Source organism: Macrobrachium nipponense, chromosome 21 (assembly GCF_015104395.2).
Source record: "Macrobrachium nipponense isolate FS-2020 chromosome 21, ASM1510439v2, whole genome shotgun sequence".
NCBI classification, from domain to species: Eukaryota; Metazoa; Arthropoda; class Malacostraca; order Decapoda; family Palaemonidae; genus Macrobrachium; species Macrobrachium nipponense.
The window spans coordinates 70000054-70027802 of NC_087212.1; the positions used below are offsets into that span (position 1 = coordinate 70000054).

The window sequence follows — 27749 nt, forward strand, 5'->3', positions numbered from 1 at the left end:
TTTTGATTAAGCATTCTATAAATATTTACATTTCTCAATCAAATTATATGGGTCTCGATGTTAACATCCCTATATTAACGATTTCGCGGGTGACTCGAATCCGGGCCTCTTAATGTCTTACGGAGCGAAACCATAATAGTACAGTGCGACAAGACAGCATTTACTTACGCTTAACCTTCCTGTGGGATTGTAGGGGACGCGGGGCCTGGGTCTGTGTCTTGGAGGGGGAGGAGGGGGACGCCGTTGCCTTGGCCCCTGTGAGGAAGACACCACACAAGGTTAGAGACAGTTCACCGATGACCAAATTACTTACTTGCACAAATCGAGTCATAATAATTAAGAGGGTAATTCCCGCCGATATTCGCAATATTATTTCAATTCACGTTTGGGCTGACCTCCTGAACTTGAAAAGATTTTTGTACCCGAGAGAGAGAGAGAGAGAGAGAGAGAGAGAGAGAGAGAGAGAGAGAGAGAGAGAGACTGTTCTTAAATCTTTTTCACCTTAAAACTCAAGAATTAGTGTAGTTACATAGCTGTCAAAGTCCTCATCATGATACTATTAAAAATGGAAACTATTTAACGTTGACAAATGGCAAAAATAATGGCAGAGACATTTGAGCGACTCTTAAAATTAAAGAGGGCAGACTTTAAAAAGGTAGAAAGTTCTGTAGATCAACTAAAGGGAAAAACAAATTTGATAAAATAACCCAGTGGCCATGTATTCCTGATATTTCACTTGTGGACATCATAATAATAATAATAATAATAATAATAATAATAATAATAATAATAATAATAATAATAATAATAATAATAAAAATCTACCTCTACTAACAGTAATTCATGCAAAGACTCAACCAGTGAACTGAGGATTACTTTTGCATGACAATGAAACGATTGTGAGATTTGGAATAACTTTATTCATCATATAAATAACCATGAGTATTGTTTGGAAAATGATTAAGCTAACCGTATCCCTTTATGACCCAGAACTCCCGACGAACTATATGAGAACTCCACCACGAGGTCATGCATGAATAGGAATGCAACACGACACGACACAAGTCCAAGAAAAATGGTACAGAAAATCCTGAGTAAGGGTTTCTTGTTATGCTTACCGTGTCCATTACTTAACCACGAAACACTACCAGACTACAGAAAAGAACCCCTACTCATTTCCCTTAGCATGACCTTGAAATGAATGTCAACAAACTGACCAGGGCCTGAGGCGTTCCTGTGAATATCATGCCGATCATCTGTTCACGAATGAGGTCGACGTTATCCCGTCTGCGATGCCCAATGAAGGCCTCGGCTACGGGCTGGGGCATCATCTCACTCACTTCCTCGTCCGTGGCGGCAGCGGCTTCGTCCAGGCGTTCGAGGGTCAAGTTGTATCCTGGCAAGAAAGGGGGATGTAACAAAGTGTCCAACCACAGCGCTATATTCTAATATAAGTGGCCAGGACTCAAACTACCGTCCGTTTTCATTGCATAGATTGCAAATACTAACAGCTTTCGTAAGAAGTTGGAAAATGATATTAAATGTCTATCTTAAACATTATGCATAGTACAGAAGCTACCAGAATAATCTCTAATAACAAAAGCAAAGGCCAAGTTCATTCTTTCAGTATCATTTCGAACTCGAAAGTCCCAAAGTATGATCTATGAGAACGCAGACAAACATCGTCTATCATTAACTATTGCTAGTAGACAGCATCATGATTAATTGCTGCTGTGAATACCAGCCAACGATCTCAAACTACATAGGCTTTTGTAAGGATTAAAAACGAGTTGAACCACACCACGAAATTATCACTGGTGCTCTGCCACAAGGAATCTTTACTTAACCGTTCTGAAGCGTGAAATGAAAAAGACAAATCAGAGAAAATAATTGTTTAAAAAAATTCATAGTGCAACCTAGCAGTTGCACTATGAATCAAGAAGTAGAAGTGTGTGCAAAGTAAGCTGGAAGAACGAGAATAAGAACGGAGTGACAGTAAACGTAATGAAAGGGGTTGCAGCTAGGGGGCTGAGGGGACGCTGCAAAGAACCTTAAGTAATGCCTACAGTGCACCCCATGAGGAGCACTATCTATATATAATTAATATATAATAAAATATATAATATTAATAATTATATATATATATATATATATATAATAATATTATTATATTATATATATATATATATATCGATGGAGAGAGAGAGAGAGAGAGAGAGAGAGAGAGAGAGAGAGAGAGAGAGAGAGAGTATACACAGACAAAATATTCAAGATGCGGAGAATGGAGCAGCTGCGTCAGGCAGAAACATTCAAATAGCAACACCAGCAAAACTTGACCCGAACGATTACTAAGGGTCACAGCCAAGGTCACAGTTCTCCGAAGACTGACCCGCTTTTCTGGCAGCTTCGAGGAGTTCCTCAGCGGGCGAGAGGAGGACGGTGGTCTCCTGGGGGTCGCTCGCTCCCTCCTCCATGTCGTGGCTGGTTTCGGAATCGGCAGCTGTGCCACGGGCCACGGACAGTGCCAACAGCAGCGTCAGTAACGCTAACATCTGAAACATGAATAAAACAAATTTTATTATATATATATATATATATATATATATATATATATATATTATATTACTGCCCCGTTAGTTCCTTGCTGGATGAGTGGGTTACGTGCTCCCCTACCGAATTGGTAGTCGTGAATTCGAACATCCGCTCTGCCAACATGGAATCAAGAGGAATTTATTTCTGGTGATAGAAATCCATTTCTCGATATAATGTGATTCGGATCCCACAATAAGCTCTAGGTCCCGTCGCTAGGTAACCCATTGGTTCCTAGATACGTAAAAATATCTAAGCCTTCGGGCTAGCCGTAGGAGAGCTGTTAACTAGCTACGTGGTCTGGTTAAACTAAGATATTCTTTTTTTTCTTTTGCTAGTAAACCTGAGTACTATACTGGTGATAAATATAATCTATCTTTTAAAGCTCTCCATACCAGAGATGATGATACAAAAACTAGACCAAGCATTTCTATTTAATTTAAATCAAAAGAGGTTCAATAACGAATCATTTAAATCAAGGTCTCGTAACGAGGATTGTTTAAATTCATTTGTAAATGATCCAAGAAACCTAAGATGTCCTATTCATGAAATGAAATGATGCAATAACAAGACAACATAATCTGCTTTATCTGACAACCTGTATGGTATATATGACCCTTGTTTATCAGGCACATTAAAGGAATGTAGCCTACAAGTATGTGTATATATTATATATATATCATATATATATATATATATATATATATATATATATATATATAATATATATAGTTTTTTTAAAACATACCCTTTCCATGGCAGCCATCTTTTTCACGAAGATATTCGGTGGACAGATGACGAAGACAGTTTTAACACATCTTCTGCAAAAGAGAAGGAAAGAGGGAAGATTTAAGTTTTGCTTTCAAAACATATTTGATTTCTGCCAACATCACGCAGATACTAAAGAACCAGCTGACATGGCTGTCTATCTGTGATTTTAGATTTTCTGAGTGAAAGATATTCTTGATTCTACGAACGATTATTGCCTGTGAATTGGGGGAATGTAATTGCAAGCAAATGCGATACAGACAATTCTTAGCGGTAGTTAAAGATCAAGTAGAGCAAGAGCCCTTGAGCAGCAGCTAGCTCTCTCTCTCTCTCTCTCTCTCTCTCTCTATCTCTCTCTCTCTCTCTCTCTCTCTCTCTCTCATACAAAAACGTACATACATTATATATATATATATATATATATATATATATATATATATATATATATATATATATATATATATATATATATATATGTAGTGACGAAGTGCCAAGTATCTGGTTACTACACTTATCATTCATTAACTGTTACCTCACAAAAGCCACACCTGAACCCTCATCACAGGTAATAAACGACTGAATACTCTAAAGGCAACAGTGATCTCTTAACAACTTACAAGTATTGCAGAAAATCAGACAAGTTCATCAAAACAGGTGTGAGGTAATCTTGTAAGTAATTAAATTAATCAAAGGGCATCACTCCATCAACAACTTTAAAAGTCTAAGTATTTCCCTGATTTCAAAAGTCTAAGTACTTCCCTGGTTCTAAGTCACTTCAAGTTAATTGAAGGAAAACAGATCAGTCACCACTCTATGTTTCTGCCTAACATCAACATAATCAAATGCAAATATACTGGTTAGAATGAAAACACTTATAAAAATTTTAAATACAAAAATTTATTATTAAACTCAAAATTTTTAAGTGAAATTCACAATATCAGGGAAAATTACTGTTACTTGAAAACAAAGTAAAGTTTAATTAATTCTTGAATCAATTAAGTAAAATTAATCAAAATTAATTTATCACAAAATTCAAGAAAATTAATTCAATCAAAATTTAAAAGTGTTAGGCAATAACTGAAATTTGGAAATTAATTCACAAGTGTTAAATTTAATTAAATGTGCAATGATTAAGCAATGAAAATAACTAAGCCAATTAAATTGTGAATGCAAATGAAAATACAGAAAAATGTGGAAAATACCAAAATTTAAAAAGTATTAATCACACAGAACATAAAATAAAAAGACACACTTCAATAAGAAAATGAATAAATGCACAAAAAATAAACAAACACAAAACACAAAAATTTGCAATGTGTAAAAATGTAAATTTCACTCAAACCATTGTAATTATTAGTTTTTACCAAACCTTCGTAACCATCTGTTATTGGTTGTTAGTTGCAACTAATAAAAATATAACACACTTTACCTTGGTATACCAACTTCTTTCTTTAAAAAAATTCACCAATTCACAGAAATAGGCGCCGTTACACAATACACACTTATAAAAATGGTTGTTCAGATTCCACAAAAACACTAAATACCACTAAATAAACTCTAAGAAATATCAAATCTGAAATTCTCAAGTTACGAGTGACCATTCAATAAGTACGAAATCGTTACGTTACTTTAAAATCAAAAGTGCTATGTGATGGAGAGAGAGAGAGAGAGAGAGAGAGAGAGAGAGAGAGAGAGAGAGAGATGTGATCGCTTTAAGTATCTAAGCCCGAATGAAAAACTTCTCCCTTATGGAAGCTGGACAGGGGAGATGACACAAAACGTTTTAGGCAATAATTCTTTCCAGAAGCTTCGAAATCTTACACAATTTTACATACAAAATGTGTAATCTGCATGTGACACTTGGCAAAGACCAGTCTGTTAAAAAAACACACGTACTCAACTCGATCAACCGAAGCAGAAGTCCCTTATCATACGTGATGACAGAATCCCAAAACACAATGAAGACTCGAGGTCTCAAATCAAACGTGTTGACAGATTAGGAAAGCAAACGGAGATCTTGGCGTTCTTCTAATCTCACAGCGCTGACATAATAGGGAAACAATCGTATTTTCGAATGGACAAAGAAAATCTCTCTCTTTCTACATTCTACGATATATATTCTTTTACATTATGTAATGCGAAATCTGAACACACATTTCAAAACATCCTATCTCTAAGCTATCTAGGAATCTGAAAAAATGTTGCAAAATCTTATACACAATACTTTATACAGTCAAAGAGGAGAATATGCATTTTGAAAGTAGCAATATATAATATATATATATATATATATATATAATATATATATATATATATATATATATAGAAACACACAGATATATACATTTATATATTTACATATATCTACATATGGGTATATATTATATATATATATTTATACACACACATATATATATATATATCTATATATATGTATATATATATATATATATATATATATATATATATATATATATATATATATGACAGAGGGAGCAATATAGAGAGAAAAGAGGAGGAGGAGGAGGAGGAGGAGGGGGGAGGAGGAGGAGGAGAGGAGGAGGAGGAGGAGGAGGAGGAGGAGGAGGAGACTCCACCATAAGGCCATATGGGCTACAGATGACAAACGGAGTCCTACTTTGTTAGTTTACGAGCTACCGAAAACTTTCCGTTTAACCATCGAGGCTTTTGTTTGCTTCATTTCCGATAACATACCGAGACGCTGCGAGTTCTAACTTCCTTACATTTCAAACAGAAACAACGCTCATTTCTGCACAATGTTGGGCATTAAGACAATATCAATATTCTAAGATAAAATGATGACTACTACTGACGTTTGATTCGTTGTATTGGGAATAACTCATAACCTCACCTTTAGATCTACGTTTTCACAACCAGCAGCGTTTCAACTTCAACCAGAGTTAACTAGCCAAGTAAATTCCAGAATATCAATGTTATAGCAAGGATAGTGAACGTGTGAAAACGGTGATATAAAGATAGATAATGATCATATCTCTAAACAAAATGAATAAAGTCGATGGTGGGAAGAACAGGTAAGAACAACTGTCACCGAATAAGTGACAACAAACTGAACACTGGTAATTTTGTGTGCGTGCGTGTGTAAACAGTAACTCAATTCTACTGTCGTCACAGAAGCAACAATTTTAGCCCATTCTTATTTGCGAGTGGATAAAGTGTCCAGTTTCCGAAGTTAGAATAGGTGAACTAGCCACATTTTCAATATAGGTTCCAATTACCTTTGGATGTAGGTCCTAATAAATTTTGACTCCAATTGCCTTGTTGGGTCTAAATCTCGTGTCTGAGTTAACTTCCTTCTTGTACACTACTTCTGTGCCCAGAATCCTCGCCTAGATAAGCAGAGGAGGAGTCAGTAGGACGACAATAAGAATTCCAGCCAGATGTTCGCAATTCAGATGCGGAGAAAAGTAGAACCACACAATTCAGGCCAGTGAACGTTTCGGCCAGAAAAGAACACGAGTTAAAAACGAAACTTCGAGTTTCTGGACATGAGAACAACATCAGTTGGTCTTTCAGGCGAGATTAAAGTGGTCCACTATCCATAATTAAGTTCAATTTGATCAGCAATACTCAAAGACTGATGCTGCCATCCAATGTCGTATCGCCACATCAACAGCAGTAATACTAACAATAAGGCTCAAATAATAGCCTGACAATATTAGCCAATGATCAAGTTTTTCAAATACCAAGAAAACGGGACTCGTCTCGCCCCTAATACGTAAAAGAAATGACTGACCTCCTTATGTTCCCAGTGAGCTAGAAACAGTGCATTTCACGGTTTGCAGGCAACCTCTGTTTCTTAAAGTATCAATTTTCCGAAAGCAGACATTTGTATTTACGACAGACCCTGTATTATAAAACTGAAGTTCTTTTTAGCGCTAAAACTAACCACGAGCATCCGCTTAAATTCTTAAATCCCACTCTAGATACTTTATCGAACACGCTCAAGGGAGTACAAACATTACTTCCTCCCAACATACAAAACCTCCACGTGGGCTTTTTGCTTCGTGACACGGGCAAGTGACCTTCGACTCTTGGGTTTTGTGCCCAACATGTAATGACTGCTCTTCTTTACTGCCCTACAATAAACTCGGTTTTTGGAGATCAACTCTCACGCAAAGGGTTTAACTGCCGAGACAAAGGTTCCGCTTATAAACGCGTGCGCGGAAGTCTTTCCTACACTTAACGGACACAGCCCGCGCAAAAATACTAAGATTAGTTTTCCTAAATTCTGCTACAGAAATCTATTAAAGGTTGGCTCATCAGAGGCGTGGAGAGGAAATCTCCAACATGATGTATCCGCAGTTCAATGACGAAAGGTGTTAACATTAAGGGAGATTTTGCAAAATAATCACAGGGTAAGAATCATTCATTTTTACGGTACAGCGATCACGAGAGAGAGAAAGGGGTGGCTACTTGAAGCGCTTTTCAGAGAGAGAGAGAGAGAGAGAGAGAGAGAGAGAGAGAGAGAGAATACTATGAATGTTTTTTTCTTTTTCTCTACATCCTGTGGCAGCGAAGAAGCCACAACCGACAGCAATTAACTTTCTTCTTGACTCCCCTGTGCGGTCTGTCAAATCGCCGACTCTACTCGGGCCACAAATGTCACGCGACGGGGAAGCAGATGGAGAGAGAGAGAGAGAGAGAGAGAGAGATTTGGGGCTATTGAAACTGGCATCACAACATCTAAGTCATTGACGCTGAATAAGAATTAGGAAATTGAAAACACAAATAAACAAGTTTAAAAGAAATCTCATAAATATCTAATATATATGTGTGTATATATATGTATATATATATATATATATATATATATATATATATATATATATATATATATAGAGAGAGAGAGAGATAGATATATTTATATATCTGAGAGAGAGAGAGAGAGAGAGAGAGAGAGAGAGAGAGAGAGTCTTTGTGTCAACAGGAGGAAGGAAGTGGAAGCGGAAAATTCTTGCCTATGAACACAAATCTCCAACAGGTGTGTCTCGTCACCTACTAGAGCTACTTTTAAACCACTTCCTGGTTTCCGTCTGTTGTCACTTTTCCCTACGATGGTAGTACTAGCGGTCACTTAAACTAAAAGCATTTAGAAATATTTATACTATATCGAGTCGTTAATTTATTCCCTTCTTTTGTAACTGCTCCAAAACGCAAACTATAAAAATGCTGAGAATACCAACACACTGGTGGGTCAGAAATATCAACAGTAACCTTTGTTTAAATATGCTGCTTACTCAGACTTCCTCAGATTGTATCCGCAAGCCACGAAACTAGACAGCAACCTGCTGGCGCTTTCTTTGATGTCGTAACCTTTTCAAGGGCAGACTGCTCACGGCTTCGAGTCGTCACGCGTTTATCATAATCGGTAACCACCTTCCCCTGCAGCTTTCTTCGCAATAATACCAATCATCTTTTCGTTTATCGACAATGTAAGTGTAGTCGTCAAGCGTAAGTTTTCTTCTTGCTCTTGTTGCTGGCGAGAATTCCAGGGACTTGGAAAAAAAAAAAAAAAAAAACCTCAAACTACTCACCAAACGACTCGTTACGCACTCTCGTGAAAACCTTGCAATATAAATGAGAACATTCAACGAGCTCTTCTTTCGCGCCGTTTATCGAACCCGGGGTACAAAACCTGGGCTAACCGCCCACCCCCTACCCCCCAGTTACTTTTTGTTTCTGTGGGTTGACCTGCATGGAATGAGCTGGTTAACTTCATCTCTTGCAAATGATTTCTAAGACTTTCATTCGCGTCTGCAGATTCTCCTCTCTGTCCAAACGAATCAATTAGCATCTGCAATATATCATCCAATCCACATTCCTCATTTACCGTAATTAACCACAAAGGGAGTTCAAGAGGAAATCAAAACTTCCTGCATTCGTTTTCGAAAGTTCTCGTACCGACGCCGTCTAGCCTCAAACCTGGGATACTAGGATGGGTAGTCCCTCAAGAAATGCTAGGCCTAAAAGGGAATTCCTTATGATGCTAATCCATATATATATATATATATATATATATATATATATATATAGATATATATATATATATATATATATATATGGTACGTGTGGGGATGGAATCACCATACCCCTGTTTATATATGGTTAATACCATAAGGTTATTCGCTTTTATTGGTGGTTACCCATCCAAGTACTGACCATGCCAAGCATTCCTTAACTTTGCTGAGAACTTATTAGCAACCCAGGTTTGAGGCTACTTTTGATTTCCTCTTGAACTCCCTTTGTGGTTAATTGTGGTAAATGGGAAGTGAGGATTGGCTGATATTTGCAGATTCTACTCTATTAGTCTTGGCAGAGAGATAAGTAGCAGATGGTAATGAAAGTGTTAGAAATTCCACCCAAATCAACCAACAGAAACAAATATTAATGGGAGGAGTTTTAGCCGGGGTTTCATACCACGGGTTCGAGACGTCCAGTGAAAGATTGATTGATGATTGATTGATGCAAAAATGTACCATGGCGTCACAACAACTTAGGTCACAATAAAAATTTTCATCTTATATACGCTTAAGTTACAATTACGACATCATTTACACTTTACTATAAAAAAGTTATTACTTTTGTAGGAAGCCTGTGAAAGAATTTCATATTAAACTTTCTCATTCAGACTCGGAAGCTTTCAAAAGCTCTATAGGTGTTGCCTTTCTGGTTTTTCCCCATTTGAAGACACGGCCGAGAGTCAGTCATGTCCGCTTGATTTGTCTTTGGGAATCTCACGAAGTCTCAGATTTCTGCGTGACTGGAAGCTTGAAGACTTGCCATCTTTGACGGACGTTAATCTCACCGAATTGCAGTTCACAAAAATATGACACATACTTTTGCCGGCGATTCTTAATGTCTTGATTTCTTTCAGAACTTGATTTGCTCCTTAGAAGATGATTTTGTAAAATTAAGTTTCCTGTACCTACTCTCTCTGCACGCATCACACAATTATATATACATATCTCCATAATACATATTAAATATATAATATATATATATGAAATCCGGTTAAATGAACCAAAAAATGTTCACCAAGTCTTCAAGTTACCATTCGTACACAAATCTAGACTGCATGATATTAGCAACAACAATTCTAGCAGGTATAACCGACTCCTTTTCGTGCCTCAAAATGGAAAAAAAAAAAACATGGAAGGTGCAATGAGGCACAGTATGCAAGAACTAGAGCAACACAGCAAAGGAATTTATTCTATAAAAGAAATGGGATGAGATCCCGTGAAGAGGGAGAATTGATTCCGGATTAATAATAAGATAAAATATGGGTTGCTGGCCAAGCAGAAACCGTGGCTGATCGAGAGAATTGGGTTGTCCAGTCTTCGAAACTGCTAAGTAGAACGGGACCGAGGCTGGAGAACTGACGAAACGGATGATATGCTGTCAAGTTGACAATATAATACAATTAGCCGCTAATCCAGTGGGAGAAGTGGGTCAGTAGATAAATTGAAGGGAATCCTTGGAAAAATCTACACTTGCTTCTAAATAGCAGGAAACGCTGATACTAAAGAAGTTTTACTGACTAAGGGAGCTAACGAAAGAGTTAGGAATTCCAGAAGGAAATGTAAAAAAACAAAAAAAAACGATAAGTATTGTTAACAAGAATAAGTTACCAAAAATGAAACACTGTTAGTTCATACCAAGAACGAAACTGAGGAAAGGATAAGGAATGAAGTGGAGAAGATTGTTGATAGATAATCTGCAGAGAGAGCAAATGCTGAGAGATTTTATGTTGAGGAACCTGAAATTGACATAAGGAGATAAAACAATTTTATTATATATACACACAAAATATACGCACACATACACACACACACACATATATATATATATTATATTATATATATATGTATATATAGATATATAATATATATTATATATATATTAATATGCGAATATATATATATATATATATATATATATATATATATATATATATATATATATATATATATATATATCCAATGTAGTACGAAGGAACAGGGCTTGGGAATATCCTTAAATCCACGGTAGAAATATGAGTAAAAAACTGGGGACTTGGAACACGTACTTTCGTAGTATATTCTAAATTTTCAAGTTCACATTGAATGTCAACTTCTATTATATTCAGTGTGAACTTGAAAATGTTGAACATAATACGAAAGTACTTGTTCCAAGTCCCCAGTTTGGCAATAAGCTTTCTACCCTGGATTTAAGGATATATATATATATATATATATATATATATATATATATCTATATATATATCTATATATCTCTAAATATATATATATATATATATATATATATATATATATATAATCCCTCCTACATTCTTTCAACGTGACCAAACCACCTTAAAAATTGTTCATCAATCTCACTCACTTTGCAAATCGTCAACCTGACGGCTTCTCACCTTTCTCTTATTTCCATTAAGCGTAAACACTTTTCTCCTCTATAGTTGAGGGGGCTTAACAATTCTTTATTGCAGTTTAACTTTTACTCAAAAACAAGCATTACAGAGCGTGACAGGATGAAGGAATCTTCTTGATTTAAATAACCAAGCTCAGCATAACTATTATACTATGCAATGTATCCTGAGCACTGAATGTTGTCATCGCCAAACTTGACGGGTTTACTGCAATATTTTCTTGGTGCAAGATGCACAGAAAACCGACTGCAGGCATGAACAGTGGCTAAGAAAGTGTCCATTGTGGTTGATTTGATTTATATATAATATATATATATATATATATATATATATATATATATATATATATATATATATACATATTTGGCATTATCCCAAGCACTGGGGCAGCTAGGGCCATTCAGCGCTGAGACGGAAATTGACAGTTTAAGGTTTGAAAGGTGTAACAGGAGGAAAACCTCGCAGCTGCATTGTGAATCAATTGTTAGGAGAGGGTGGACAGTAAGATGGAAGAAAGAGAATATGAACGGAGTTACAGTAAAAGGAATGAAAGCAGTTGCAGCTAGGGACCGAAGGGACGCTGCAAACAACCTTAAGTAATGTCTACATTGCACTGAATGAGGTGCACTGACGGCACTAACCCCTACGGGAACATTGTGGTTGAGGGCAGACTTCCACATAATCCGGAAGTGATATTTACATACATGGTGCTTCTGTGTTGTTTTTTGTTGTTAATGAAACTTTTAACTCTACTAAAAGCTGTTAGATTACAGCAAAAAGACACTTATGAGCGAAATTCAGAAAGCATATCACGATTTTCTTTAGCTCCTGTATGCAATGGAATGGAATATAAACTTGCGGTCAAGGGTCAAGCGTTGGGGTCTCTATACGAGCTCATTTAGCACTGAAAGGGGAATTGCGACTACAAATGGTTTTAAAGGTGAAAAAGGAGGAATAACCTATAACCTCGCAGTTGCACAACGAAGCAACTGTTAATAGAGGGTGGAAAGTAAGATGGAAGAAAGAAAATATGAACGGAGGTTCAGTAAGAGGAATGAAAGGGATTGCACCCAGCGGCCAAAGGGACTGCAAAGGACTTCAAGTAATGCCTACAGTGCACCGTGTGAGAGATTTTGCTCATGTAGTTTAAAATTTTTTTTCCAGGAAGCTGCTGGACGAGAAAATGAGATCTGCGGATAGTGCAAATACAAGGTACCCATGCCAGTGTCCCAAAACAGACCCATTGTTCGTGCAACTCCAAAATGCACTCCGAGTAGGAGAGAGAGAGAGAGAGAGAGAGAGAGAGAGAGAGAGAGACCTTAGGCCTTACAGACCTTACATCTTGTTCAGGTTGTCCGAGAGAGAGAGAGAGAGAGAAGAGAGAGAGAGAGAGAGAGAGAGAGAGAGAGAGAGAGACCTTAGGCCTTACAGACCTTACATCTTGTTCAGGTTGTCCAAGAGAGAGAGAGAGAGAGAGAGAGAGAGAGGTGAGAGAGAGGGGAGAGAGAGAGATGAGAGAGAGAGAGAGGAGTAGAGAGAGAGACCTTAGGCCTTACAGACCTTACATCTTGTTCAGGTTGTCCAAGTGAGAGAGAGAGAGAGAGAGAGAGAGAGAGAGAGAGAGAGAGAGAGAGAGAGAGACCTTAGGCCTTACAGACCTTACATCTTGTTCAGGTTGTCCAAGTGAGAGAGAGAGAGAGAGAGAGAGAGAGAGAAGAGAGAGAGAGCCTGGAAAGTATAATATGGCACGATACGCAAGAAGCGGAGCAACGCTACCAAATAATTTAAATATATATAAGAAATCAGACGGAAGCTACTGACAATGTGCAATCGATTGTGGAATTATATGTTAAAATTGGGGTTGCTGGCCATGCAGAAACTGCGGTTGATGGAGAGGCTCGGGTTGTCAAAGTTTTGCAAAGTTTGTCGTAAAAAAAAAGAGAGAGAGAGAGAGAGAGAGAGAGAGAGAGAGAGAGAGAGAGAGAGAGAGAGAGAGAGAGACCACGGCCTCCGAAATGTGGAAAATGAAGTGTGGCTGACGTAATATAGAGCTGAACTGAAGATGTAATCCAAAAAGGGGTAGCTCACTCAGGATACAATTAAGCCAATACTCGCTGCTGACACTTTTGGGCAAGCTTGCTATTGGTGAGATCACTGAGGAAAAAAAAAGGGTCGCTAGCAAAGAAGGGGGTACGAATGACCCTTATAAGAATTCACGAAGTAAATAGCCATTTCAAAAAAAGGAAATAGTTATCCCTGAACAAGAAAGGTAAGTTACAGATACTGTATTGGCATCAGACCATAACGAACAAAAAAACACACACACACGAAGAAAGAATAAAAAAGGAAGTGAAGAGGACTCAGGAGATAAGACATATAGTTAAAAAGGAAAGGTTTTACAGATTTCTGACAGGTAACTGTTCGTTACCAGATGTGAAAAGGGAGACAGATATCTGACAAAATAGTAAACTGATGAGTAAATTTAGTCAAAAGAAGTACTTGTCTCTTATAAGCCTATACTACAATGCTTTGAGGCCTTTGACACTTCAATTTGAAGGCTGAACTAACCTTCGGCCAAGTAAAGGATAACAGCGAAAAATAAATTACAGAAAAAACTGCCATTAAAAACAAAACGTAAAGACAGAAAAAATTCGTCGAAGCAAGTTAGGGTCAAATCCACTGTCCAGTCAAGTTAACACTATTTAAAGGAGAAATGGAAAAATATTAATGTAGGGACAAACTAAAACACTAAGGAAATGTGGGTATAACTGATTAATACGAAAAATATACCGGAAATACGCAAATTCATCATCAAGGTTAAATTTAATGATACACTTACAATTTAACTGTGGAATAATATACGCTAACATACCGCCGGCTATATGCATTCTGGTCAAGCAAATTAATAATAATAATAATAATAATAATAATAATAATAATAATAATAATAATAATAATAATACAGGTTTATTTTGTATAGAAGTTTCTCTATTCTTCTTATTATTGACTATTCTTCTGTAATCAGTAAGAAAATTGAGAAACTTCTATACAAAATAAACGCGGCTGAAATAGTCATTATTTTTAATAAAAACTGTATTAATGAAGGGCTGCTTCCAGCAAATATAATAATAATAATAATAATACTAATAATAATAATAATAATAGCCAAACACCGATAATGACGGTAGTTATACAGCAAGCACATAAGATCGAACGGTAGGAATTTCCACTCAATCGTATCGGTTCGTACGCATGAGTTCGTCAAACCTTTCAAAATACTAACACAGTCACCCGTGCAAGCTATGATACAATTTCGTAAGCATGCCGCTTAGATATTAATTTTTACTGCAAACCGTGCAGCTCTATTTTGCTTTTTGTTATAAAGTAAACATGTTGTTAGCGCCTTCCATGTGGCGGAAAAAAAAAAACGCATCACGAGGCAATTTTAGACTCGGGACTTTCGAATTTTTGCACATGGTTTTGTAATTCTAAACGAGCACCTTTCGAAGTCTTTCACAAACTTTCTCTTCTCACAAGACTTTTGAGGTTGCATATCATACCTGCATTCTCCAGACATCTTGTTCCTTTTCCTCTGGACATATATAACTGGTGCTGTCATTTGAGGCTATGTAATCACAAACTTTTCCCTGCCTTCTCTTCTTCATGCCTCATGGTAACATGTATGCGTCTCTGTGATGTCATGTCAGTCAGTCTTGACCAAAAGGAGTAAAATACAACAGTCTATGACTAAAAGATATGAAACTAAGCAAAAACACCAATAAAACTAATAACTCAAGAGCCTGCTATTATCCTTATACTGTTGGAATGGAATATAGAGTTTAGGCCAAAGGCCAATCACTGGAGACCTATGAGGTCATTCAGCGCTGGAAAGGAAATTGGGTGTAGGAAGGTTTGAGACGTATACATCACAGTTACATTACGAAATATTTGTTAGGGGAGGGTGGATGGAAAGACGGAAGAAAGATAATATGAATGGAGGTACAGTAAAAGGAATGAAAGGGGTGGTAGCAGCTAGGGGCCAAAGGGATGCTGCAAAGAACCTTTAGTCTTGCCTTTAGTCGTGTGGCGTACTGATGGCACTACACCCCTAGGGACTTTATATTGTATAAAATATCTTCACTTGGCAAAACTACAGTAGTACAAGGTCTTTGGTGATTCCATTACTATTCGGTCTATATACTCATGAGATGAACTTTTTCCAGTCACTGGGTCACATGCAATTTGCCCCCTCAGCAAGCTTAATGTGCATTCCGTGACTGCAATCGTTCGTTTGACTGCATACTTACCGTCAATCGGGGAAGAGCAATTTCAGCTGACATTACCTCTCTTTACTCTAATATGAATAACTTGAATAACTCAAGGAGTAACAAACCTTACTTCTTGTTTACTCAAGTCGATACATAGAGGGCTTTTTGCACAGGATACGTAGTCACTCTCGTTACATTTCAGTTACTATTAGGGTCCGATGGTGACTGGCTTCTTCCCAAATCTCAAAATCTCAGCACCTTCCACTACACTGGATCTACGCACGTCATCAACAGACGACAATGAACCATAACCAGAACATTCTATTTGCTACTAAATATTTCCAGTCCAACCTGACTGGAAAACCTTTTAAAGAGCAAGAGAGTCTGTAATTCTCTCATTCAGATAAACTGCCTTGAAATTACAAAATCGAAAGTTCTGAGAAAAAGGACTGACGACTTTGAACAGAATGGGCTTAGTATCTTCAATACCCAACCTGACTGGAAAACCTTTTAAAGAGCAAGAGTCTGTAATTCTTTCATTCAGATAAACTGCCTCGAAAATGCACATTTGAAAGTTCTGAGAAAAAGTTGGAGAGAAAGGACTGACGACTTTGAACAGAATGGGCTTAATATCTGTGCTGACAGATGGGTGGATCGACGAGCTAATGATGAGTCCCCTTTGTGGGTATGTGAAGAGTAATGCTTTCCAGTTGTCAGCAAGTCTCTAGGGATGAAGATGTAAGCTTGTTTGTATGGTGTTTTTATGTTGCATGGAACCAGTGGTTATTCACCAACGGGACCAACGGCTTTACGTGACTTCCGAACCACGTCGAGTATTAACTTCTATCACCAGAAATACACATCTCTGACCCCTACATGAAATGCCCGAGAATCAAACTTGCGGCCACCGAGGTGGCAGGCCAAGACCATACCGACCACGCTACTGAGGCCGTGAAGATGTTAGCACCACTCGCTTTTCCCGATTCCCAGTTGGGTCGACTTGTGGGCAGCACGCAAAAACCTAGTAAAAGCATGTACTGTACTCACTCTGCCACTGAGCAATAGCACCCCATATTATATGCATTCATACATACATACATAACATATATATAATATATACATGCGTCAAAGCCCATTATATACAATGTGCAATTCACCTCTGTCTGGCACGCATATTCACACTATATGAATTTAGAGCCATTCCTTCCCAATACTTCTTTCACACTATACTATATCCAGAGCTTTCTATGGATTCCTCTCCTTCCTCCCTCCCTCCAAACACTTCCAAATTAAGCACTTTCCACTAACCTACCATCCTCCGTTCCTTCCACATGATCGAACCATCTCGAACACTAATCTATCCATTCACATACACTAATTTTACCGCTCGTTCGTGCCTCACCACATTTCTCACCCTTTCAATTCGTCAGTAGAATCTTGGGAAAATACCTGTAATTAAATGTGGGTAGTTCGAGCTACGAAACATCTATTCAACTGAGACAAGGAAGCGTTAATATTAAAGAATTTGTAATACATTTGTACTGACTAGCAAGTGCACTAACATTCATTTTATTTTAGTGAAATCATTTGTTTTCACAACCATTTTCTTTCTCCGATGATGTGGACAGATTTTGGGAAAGCATCGAATACTGACTTAGTCCAGTTAAGGAAACGGCTTCAGGTTGACCCAGTGTATTTATACCAGGGAGCTTCCAGATAATCTAGAATGCACGGGAAGTAAAAGCAGTTTAACAAAAGGACATATTTCTGGCACACTTTCGCACCTTAACGCCACAATATTCAAACTAGTCAATGTGAATGTTTCTCCAGAATTTAATTGGAAATAAAATCTAGGTGTTTGTAAGGTCTACGGCGCGTGACAATTTTGGCAGCTACTCTGTACTTTACTTCATCAATATCTGTCTGCCTACATTAAGATCAAAGAGCAATGTGAAAACAGGGTAATTTTTTCCTTCTATTAAGTAAATAAATATAAAAAAATAAGGGTTAACTTTATAAAAAAAAAAAAAATCCAATAAAAGCGGGATTAACAACAAACGCAAGTTTATCCTAAACTGTCCATTAAAAGTTTTTTCGTGTTCACAGCCCCCCCCCCCCTCCCCCGCCCCCCCCCTCCCCCGCCCCCCCTTCTTCAGTCACCTGAAGGAGGCCTTTCTCTCGAACACAGCTCGTCCTTCACATCACTCACTACTACGTCATCACGACAAAGGTTCAGACAGAAAGCTGGTCATTATCTCCTTTCTAAATACATTCAGATCCGATGATGACAACTCTATTGGAGTGCAAGTCCGTCATTACGGGCCACCATTCCTCACGCGTGATCGACCAGAAGCAGGAGGCGCCAGTGACGAATCTGTTTTCCGAAGTCATTCCTAATAGCCTGTGAACAGCTGCTCCCCTTTTATTCTTCTTCTACATCTGTCTGGGATTTCTGGGAACGAGCGGAGAAAGTCTTGAATCGACTGCGGGAATGTATCGACACTTTAATGCCGTTTGTCTGTTTGTTTGTACGGTGTTTTCACGTTGCATGAAACCAGTGGTTATTCAGCAACGGGACCAATGACTTTACGTGACTTCCGAACCACGTCGAGAGTGAACTTCTATCACCAGAAATACACATCTCTACCCCTCAATGGAATGCCCGAGAATCGAACTCGCGGTCACCGAGGTGGCATGTAAAGACCATACCAACCACCCGTGTCGATTTCGTTATCGATGTGTGTAAGGGAAACGAGAGGGGAAGAAGCCGTTTCTAAGCTGTGAGAGTCGGTGGTTCTTAAGAAGACTGGTATGAAAACTGTCCCCTTGTTAAGTGGATAACTCAAGCAAATAGATTCTGGGACACATCGGCACGGATGCAAACTCACGGAAAAAGTCAAAGTCAAGTATATCTTAGTTTTACCAGGCCACTGAACTGATGAACAGCTCTCCTAGGGCTGGCCCGAAGGATTAGATATTTTGACGTGGCTAGGAACCAATTGGTTATCTAGCAACGGGACCTAAGTTTATTGTGGAATCCGAACCACATTATATCGAGAAATTAATTTCTATCACCAGAAATAAATTCCTCTGATTCCGCGTTGGCCGAGACGAGAATCGAACTTCGGACCACCGGATTGGTAGCCGAGCGCGAAAACCACTCGTCCAACGAGGAACTGCAAACTCACAGAAGAGAGGAAGCTTCAATGAACACTTCCCGAGCAGGGAAAACAATGCTACATCAGGAATGTGGAACTACATGTGTTAACTATACCTTTTACACATATGTGGAAAACTCGACTGCATGTTACACCTTTTACTGTAAGATGAAAAGGCGCTGGTATCTTTCTCAAACATTAAAAAATAAGACATCACCTGTATCAGTTTTAAAACATAAAAACCATAACACTTGAACTTACCTGATACTAACAGATCAGTGGATCAGTGGATTAAGAATCTGCAACATCAAAAGAAATATTTAATTAAAAAAAGATAGATGCTCACTGGTACAAACATTGTGTGTTGATGATGGCATGAAAAACTATAGAACAAATTGTTTTGATTTAATTCACGAAAGTAAGGATTGTAAACACAAACTACATAAACAAGTCATATTCTAGAGGTGTTGAGGAGTAGTGGTCTTCCCTTTGCAAGAACTTTCGGAATTCTCTCAGTACATCAGTGTTCCCTATTTCGAAAAAAGTTTTCCTTTGCTTCTTTCATCTTCCTAATGAATTCTTTTTTTTATTTTGGCTTAAACCAGGCCAGTGTTTAACTTAGTCTTTATTTTGAATGTTAGCTTTGGAGAATTTAAAACTATTCATTACCTGCCAAAACAGAAGGAATGAGTTATACATCGACAAATATATGAATAATGAATTAGTAAGCTATACAAATCATCAAAGAAAATAATTTCGGAAATGAGAAAGAGGTTAAATTGATCAAACTGGCAATTTCGTCCCATAACTGTCATAAAAAAAAAATCGAAGTCCGTCCACCAAGCTCAGATCATGTTGATTTTCATCCTATGCCCAAATCACTATCTTACCAGTTTCTGAGAGATATTTTTACCCACTGAGTTTGACACTTAATTCTGGGTAGAAAGTACGAAACGTAGTGAATTTATGAGTGAAAGACACTGATTATGACCGCAAAACGAGAAGTATCAGAAGACGAAAGGATCCAGTGTTTCCCGAGCTAGGAATTTCATGAAATACTCCTCTAAGACTCGACTATAATTTCATCTTTTTATTTCGCTGTTATCAATGATTCCCTGGTGCGTTAAGAGTGTGTTCTCTCTAGATAATGACACAAATCACTCAGAAATACGAGAAGGGCGAAATTATCTGTTTCCTATGCATATATACATAAGAGTACATATAAAAGGTCACGTACACGAACCCCGAGGAAAATTCAACATGAACGCTTACAATGGGATAATTAACATATGGTTGACGTACGACAATGCACAGGACAATGCACACTTACGGATGTTGTCAGGAAACTGAATAACATTACGTACACCCTATGCAATTGAACCTTAAACTACATTATTCGGATTTGCAGTAGTTGCCTGCCATGGGTATAATGATTCTAGGGGAATCATTATAGCAAACAATAAAAGGTGTTTTATTGAAACAAATATGCAATTAGGAAAGTCCTCTGACGAGAAAAAGAATTGGAGAAAGTAAAAAACAAGAAACGTCCAATTCTTCAAAGTCTGAAACTAAAATGAAACACACAAAGTTTGACTGAATCATTACAAAGAACTAAAAGTTGTTCCGTCACAGTGGGGGAAAAAAGGCCACGGAAAAGTAGCATTGCAAGGCAGGAAGAAACAACAGCAGCCCTGGGTTCCTGATGATACACATTAGGCTCCCAAACACTCCCACGATCTTACGTAAACAATACCCATCACTACACCATGATCTATTGCAATGTCTCATGATGGCCTAAGGCTCTGCAAATGAAAAGCTACGGAGAGATAAACACAAAATTGTTTTCGAGAGGAGTGTGACAAATGACAGTGCGCTGTCCTGAAATGACAGCAGTTTTCTTGGCTTTCATTTCGAGATATATATAAAAACTAGTTGCAGACACGAGGGAACCGTCTCAGTATTTCCGTGTGGTTTCTGTAGCTTCCGCTACGAATGTCAAAATTTTGTACGCACGAATTCGCGTGGAATGACTTGACAATCTAAATGGTTGGTAATAACAACTTGAAGTTTTAGAAAAGAAATTCACGCACCTATAAATGCACACGTGTGCATATTTCGAAACAATACGCCGTTTTCCTTAAAAAAGGAAGGGGGTACATGAGAAAACGGTTGCCACCTTCATTTGTCCATCAACGAAATTTTAATGTAGTACGTGACACAGAAAGTCTCAGTTGCCCGAACATCTTCCATGGCTGACGAGGTCGAATTTATCACCCAAAGGAATCTTTCCATCGCAATTGCGCGCGCGCGCGCGAGAGAGAGAGAGAGAGAGAGAGAGAGAGAAATCACACCATCCCCCCCACCGTTATTAGGGAAGACCTGATGTATTGAGAAGAAAGGAATTAAAATTCCCTCTCCTATGCAAACACAAATTTTGTTCCCAATAGGCCGAAAAAACCTTATCATCTAATATCCAACTGTTGACTTCAAGTCTTACTATGCACTACGATTCGCACGACTAAGTTCTGAAAGCAAAACTAAAATTCGCTCTGAAACTAACAACAATGATATGGGTCCTGGTTTACTCAATCCATACCAGAACTATGAATAATCATCGCTGCAGATGAATCGGGTTGCAAGGTATGGCAAAAAGGAGTGAGGCGGCGTGGACTATACGTCCCGTTAACGCCTGAAGCGCCTCCCTTTGTGGCTCGAAGCGATTATTCAGAGGAGAGCCGTGTGCGTGTTCTCAAATCTTCACTGGAAATTCATGTTAAAGAATAACAAGAAATTTTTTTTTGGAACTTTTGATTGCTTATTCGACAAAAAAAATATGGAGATACAAACAAAATGAAAGACCATCCTCTGGACCTTTCTGAAGTTCAGCGAGTGTAAAGCAGTCGATATAAAATAATAATAATAATAATAATCATCTCCATCATCATCATCATCATCATTTCTACAAGTTTTTTCAAGTCTGTAAGTGCACGAGGGTGCGTGAGGTTTTATGGACGTCAGCGGAAAAAAAAGCTCCACCAATACCCTCAAGTTGAATGCCCTTGAACAGAGCAGAAAAACATCTTTGTCATGTTTCTCTGTTAGAAAGTTCAGGGCAGGAGTTGCTCTACTTCAGCCCTGAAGATCAAAACAAACCAATAACTCTGTAGCACATCAAGCTGACACAAAATGTCGCAATACTCTTTGCAGAGAAATAACATCTGGGGGGACCTTAAGTCAACTGCTATTTAGATCTGTCAGACATTCCTATTTGAATTTCAAAGCTCTCTCTCTCAATCATAAACACAAAACACAGAAAAACATTGAAATATACAGTGCACGCATCCATGTATATATTTATACCTTTAAATGTATGCCATTGCAGTCGGGAACTGTAAATTATGATATCTCTCGCCCTCAGCTTTAATCAAAGCTTTGGTCAGCGTTTCCCATGGCCCTCCCTCTAACGTGTGTGTTTCATTACATAAAAATACGTATCGTCACCTCAGCTATAAAACAAGAGGACAAATCCTCATGGTCTACAATGCCATGCGTCGTCTGACTGCCATGAAATTCCAGGTTGCAAATGTTTAGACATTACAGTGCCTATGCATTTCCAGACTATCAGAGCCGATGAGTGAGAATAATCAGATTTATGTCGATCTGCTGTCTCCAGTTGATGAAGGAGCGTCAATATTTTTCTTGTAATCCATTGGATCTAGTACTCAGCTATGGCTGAGGTTTATGTCTGAAAGTTTATTATACAAATATTGAATTTAGGAACAAACGCCTAGCGCTGGGAACTATAAAGAAATTGAGAGTAAATACGTTTGAAAGGTGGAATAGGAGGAAAACCTCGCAGTTGCACTATGAAATAAAGGGACGCTGCAAAGAACCTTAAGTAATGCCTACAGTGCACCGCATGAGGTGCATTGACGGCACTAACCCCACCCCTCCCGCCAACCACGGAGAACTTGATTTCATAAATGCACGAAGGCTCTAGTATTGGGTTTATTCGCAGGCTGCGATGATAGAATAAGACTTTTTTTTTTTTTTTTTTTTTTAATCGAAGGTTTCGAAAGTCTGAGAAAGTGAGCACCTAACTGCTTTCTACGTTAGGGGGCAAAATCTGACTCACAATTAGAACGCGCTCTTCTCGGTACGAATCCCGGATTAGCAGTGCATAAACTGGTGAATATCCTCCAGTCCTGAAGTGGTCTAAGCTCTTGTGGGGATGGGGGAGGGGGATATCAACGGACTTTTCTTCTGAAGATGACATCAAATACCCCTCTGAAAACAAAGGATGTTGAATCTTTCAGCGTATCATCTGGCATATTGGAGACGGCAAAGCGTCCCTCCTCATTCCAATAATGAATGGTATGAAGGAATGCTCAAAGTGGGAAGACATTCGTGTTCCAAATTCCCAAAGCCTCTTTGGGAGAGCGAAGCCTGGCGTACTTAAGTGCTATGGGATGTGATGACAGCTCCCTGCGGAACTAAAGACCATACTAACATCTACAGAATAGGCAGGGCGTGGCGATATCCTTCGCAAGAAACAGAACCTGGCCAGGCCTACGATAGACTTCTCCACAAGATATAGGATGCTATATTATCTGCATTTACCTAAATCCAAGCTGCAGGCTGGCATGAATGGCCAGCTTTTGAGTTACTCTCAGTCGATTGCGTCATCTTTTTTCATAGTCTTGTGTGTTATTACAGTATCCATCGACCATTTTTAAATTCAATTATAGTATATTTACCTCAAGGAAATGTCAACTCAGAAAAAGCACACTAAAGAGAAGAGAATTTTATAAGTGCTTCATCATACACGATTTCACCACAAAAAAAAAAAAAATAAATAAATAAATAAATAAATAAATAAAACCAAAATACACACCCACTGAGCAGCAAACTGTAACATGCACATTTTTATCACAGTGATTGATGTACTAAGGACAAACAGTGACTAAAGGGGCATAAAAACCATGGCCTTACCTCTGGGTAGGTATAGTAGATCCTCTCTAACTTTCTCGGATAGAGTTATATGTTATGATAGATGAACAGTATGATAAATATTTTTAAACAAACGTATAAATCATTTATACAAAAGCTTGCTTTTATCTTATCAGAGATCATTTAAGTAGAGACAATAAAAGTACATCCGTTTCCATCAAAGATAAATCAGCATCAAATTACAGAGGAAAAAATTGAATTAAAGTCCGATGACATCGAAATAGAAATAAAAGAACTAACAACATGGAATTTCCAACTGGACTCCATTAATGGTAGTACAGTAGTAAGAATTTGCCTTTGAAACGGCTCCAACAGTTCACGCAAATCCTGTTTATGCTGCCTTAAGAATGAAGAAGAAAACTAGGTCCCGATTTGGCCCTTGGGACGCCAAGAACCTACATTTACAAATGTTCTACTTGATAAAAAAAAAAAAAAAAGTCTCTGACTTATTGCATGATTATATTATGTTAACATTATATGTTAATAATACCTGTGCACGTGGCATCTAGTCAAAGTGAATACATCAATCATACTGAGAAGCTAGAGTTGTTGTGTCAAAAATTAAGGACAACAACGTGCAAACTCTTCCACTCTCTCTCTCTCTCTCTTTAGTCCGAAAGGGTATAGCGGATCGTGAACCCGGTGCACACGAAGTGCCGTTGTTGCCCGGAAGGCCTCTGCCGCAAAGAACCGGTATTCTCTTCTCTCTCTCTCTCTCTCTTTCTCGCGCCAGTTAAGCCATAAGCGACAGACGCCCTTCTATCTGATCACGTCCGGCATTACAAATCAGTTTAGTCAACAACTGCTCAGTCTATTTTCGTGAAGTAAAACACGCGCACAAGCCATTCCGAATTGTCATTGTTAAATCAGTAGCTACAACGCACTTATCTCCTTCGTGATGTGTTGAGGGAGCCCTCGCGAATTCTCCACTGCCTGCTTGACTGACTCTGTTCAGTAGCTCAGCGGCTACGAATCAAACAACAGCGCTCCAGTCAAAGGTTTCCCGTCAACCAAAACTATAATGGGGAATATTACCGGGAACATTAACGCTCTTATAATACTTTGCGGCCGAAGGTAAAATAGCGTTCCTTGAATTATGCTGATAAATACTATAACGATGATGATAACCGCTATATCACATAAGTCGTAAGTTTATGATTTCTTAAGTACCTATAATTAGTGAACTGAGGCCAAGGTCCAGTTAGGAGAAGCAGATGTTTGATGAGGCCGAAGTACAAGACAAATACCGTCTTACCAATGATTATTTCAACTAGCCAAGGTAAAAAAGATGCTGGAACCATTGCGTCATGTTCATTTGTGTGTCAGCTTAACAACAAAATGATTGAGTGTGTATTTGTGTATGCATACAAATATAAACACAAGCTTTTGGATATTTTTAGCTAATAAACATTTATATAGCAACTTGTAATTTGTTTTTAGGCCAACTGGGGATGGAATGAAGCAATCTCCACCTTCGTCTTCAACATTCTTAGAATCGATGTTCCCGAGCGAATGGTGAAACCCGTACGTCAGAATCTACCGTCGTGACGTCATACTTGTTTAGATTAATAAACTTTCGAGAGTACAGGCGAACAGACTGACAGGCATACACACATTTATATATATATCTATATATATATATATGTGTGTCTATAACGCTCGAAAATTTATTAATAAGTATGACGTCACGATGGTAAATTCTTACGTCCGGATATCAAGGTAAAAAAAAAAAAGTGGAGCATGTGACATGAATATCATCACAAAAAAATGGCTATTATAAAGGGATTCTTCTTGCGATCGGCAGAGAACTTCTAACAGGGGGGGGATTTAAAAACTGATTTCAAGGGAACTTTGGTAAAGATGGGGCAAAGAGTTGCGAATGGCCACACCTTTGCCTCCTAATGTTTGGGAATGATACATAGCAGTAAGGACTTTCGTGAATGTGACTGGTAAATTCTCTCTCTCTCTATCTCACCATATAGTTTCTTGTTGGCCTGATCAGTAACCTCACTAGAGGCCTGATTTCTCCCCTGTGCGTTGGTTCGAATCCACGAGAGGACGAAATTTTTATCATCTAAAAAATTCCTCTTCCGTTAACATATACGAAAACATATTAATTCTGAGGTAGAGCGAATTGGATATTAAAGGACATTTGTAGCTTAATGCATATATATATATATATATATATATATATATATATATATATATATATATATGTGTGTGTGTGTGTGTGTGTGTGTGTGTATGAATTGATTAAGGATCAATCTGAGACAAAAATTGAGTATTAAAGTGTCATCACATTCTGTGCAGACATTTTTAAATGCCCTATGTGTACGTATTAGGCAGGTGTGTACCTACTGGCTACCTTACCTATCTATATATATATAATATAAATTATATATATAATATTAATATATAATATATATATGTATATTATTTATAATATACGTATATATAAATATTAAACACATATATATTATATATATATGCATACACACATACTTATATATAAACTATATATACATATATATGATATATATTTCTGCTCCTCTATACGCTCTTAATAGCTACGGAGGATAGGGCTGCAAATCGGTATGTTGATCATCTACCATCCAATCATCAAACATGCCAAATTGTAGCCCTCTAACCTCAGTGGCTTTTATTTAATTTAATGTTAAAGTTAGCCATTATCGTGCGTCTGACAACGATATAGGCCAGGCCACCACCGGGCCGTGGTTACAGTTCTACGGGAGCGCGGCTCATACAGCATTATACCGAGGCCACCGAAAGACAGATCTACTTTCGATGTACAGAAAATTCGATTTTGACTTTTTTTTATGATGATTTTTACTGTCACTTGCTCCACTTTCGTTAACTGCTTGAATATTACTCTCTCTCTCTCTCTCTCTCTCTCTCTCTCTCTCTCTCTCTCTCTCTCTCTCGTGGACATACGTAAGTTCCAATATCATTCTCAGTCCTTCAACCTGTTCTGTAGCTTGATATATTTATTTCAATTATTTCTTTTGGCTGCCATATATTTATTTCTTCGTTTTATTTCTAATTTTGGGATCGTCCTCTCTTTCATCTGTGTCATTTACATTTTTAAGCTTTCGGTTCTAAAATATCTTTCTAATCTACTCCAAGGCTTTTTGCTTGCCTCATTCGACGGTATCTATGCCAATAATAATAATAATAATAATAATAATAATCATAATAAAATAAGACCTATTTTCTTTTGTAAATCTTGCAGTTGTTAAATTTACAACTGACAAATTTTTAATCTTTACGAGAACTACTGCTCGTATCGTCCATCATCGTCTGAGCTGATGAAACTGGATCAGAATTTCCATCTGGACGGGTCATCTATTATATCAAGTTCTGCTTCATCTTCTCACTTCTTGACCATTCTGGTTCGTTGCGGTTATGCTGCCCATGGGCTAATCAATGAAGGGGAGAGGGGGGGGGGGGGGGGAGGGAGGACTGGGGGGA

At 38.0% G+C, this 27749-nt stretch overlaps 1 protein-coding gene across 3 annotated transcripts in view; it reads right to left on the reverse strand.

The window, feature by feature from the left end:
- The window catches only part of LOC135198150 (uncharacterized), a 50973-nt gene that overhangs the window by 9687 nt on the left and 13537 nt on the right, over positions 1–27749 (reverse strand). For all 3 annotated transcript variants that reach the window (XM_064225639.1, XM_064225638.1, XM_064225637.1), the window contains exons 2-6: positions 19512–19549; positions 3338–3410; positions 2390–2552; positions 1218–1396; positions 169–255 (exon numbers count right to left, since the gene is read on the reverse strand). In XM_064225639.1, the coding sequence (XP_064081709.1) occupies positions 169–255; positions 1218–1396; positions 2390–2552; positions 3338–3355 (447 nt within the window). In that variant the 5' untranslated portion in view covers positions 3356–3410; positions 19512–19549. The remainder of the gene's footprint in view (positions 1–168; positions 256–1217; positions 1397–2389; positions 2553–3337; positions 3411–19511; positions 19550–27749) is intronic.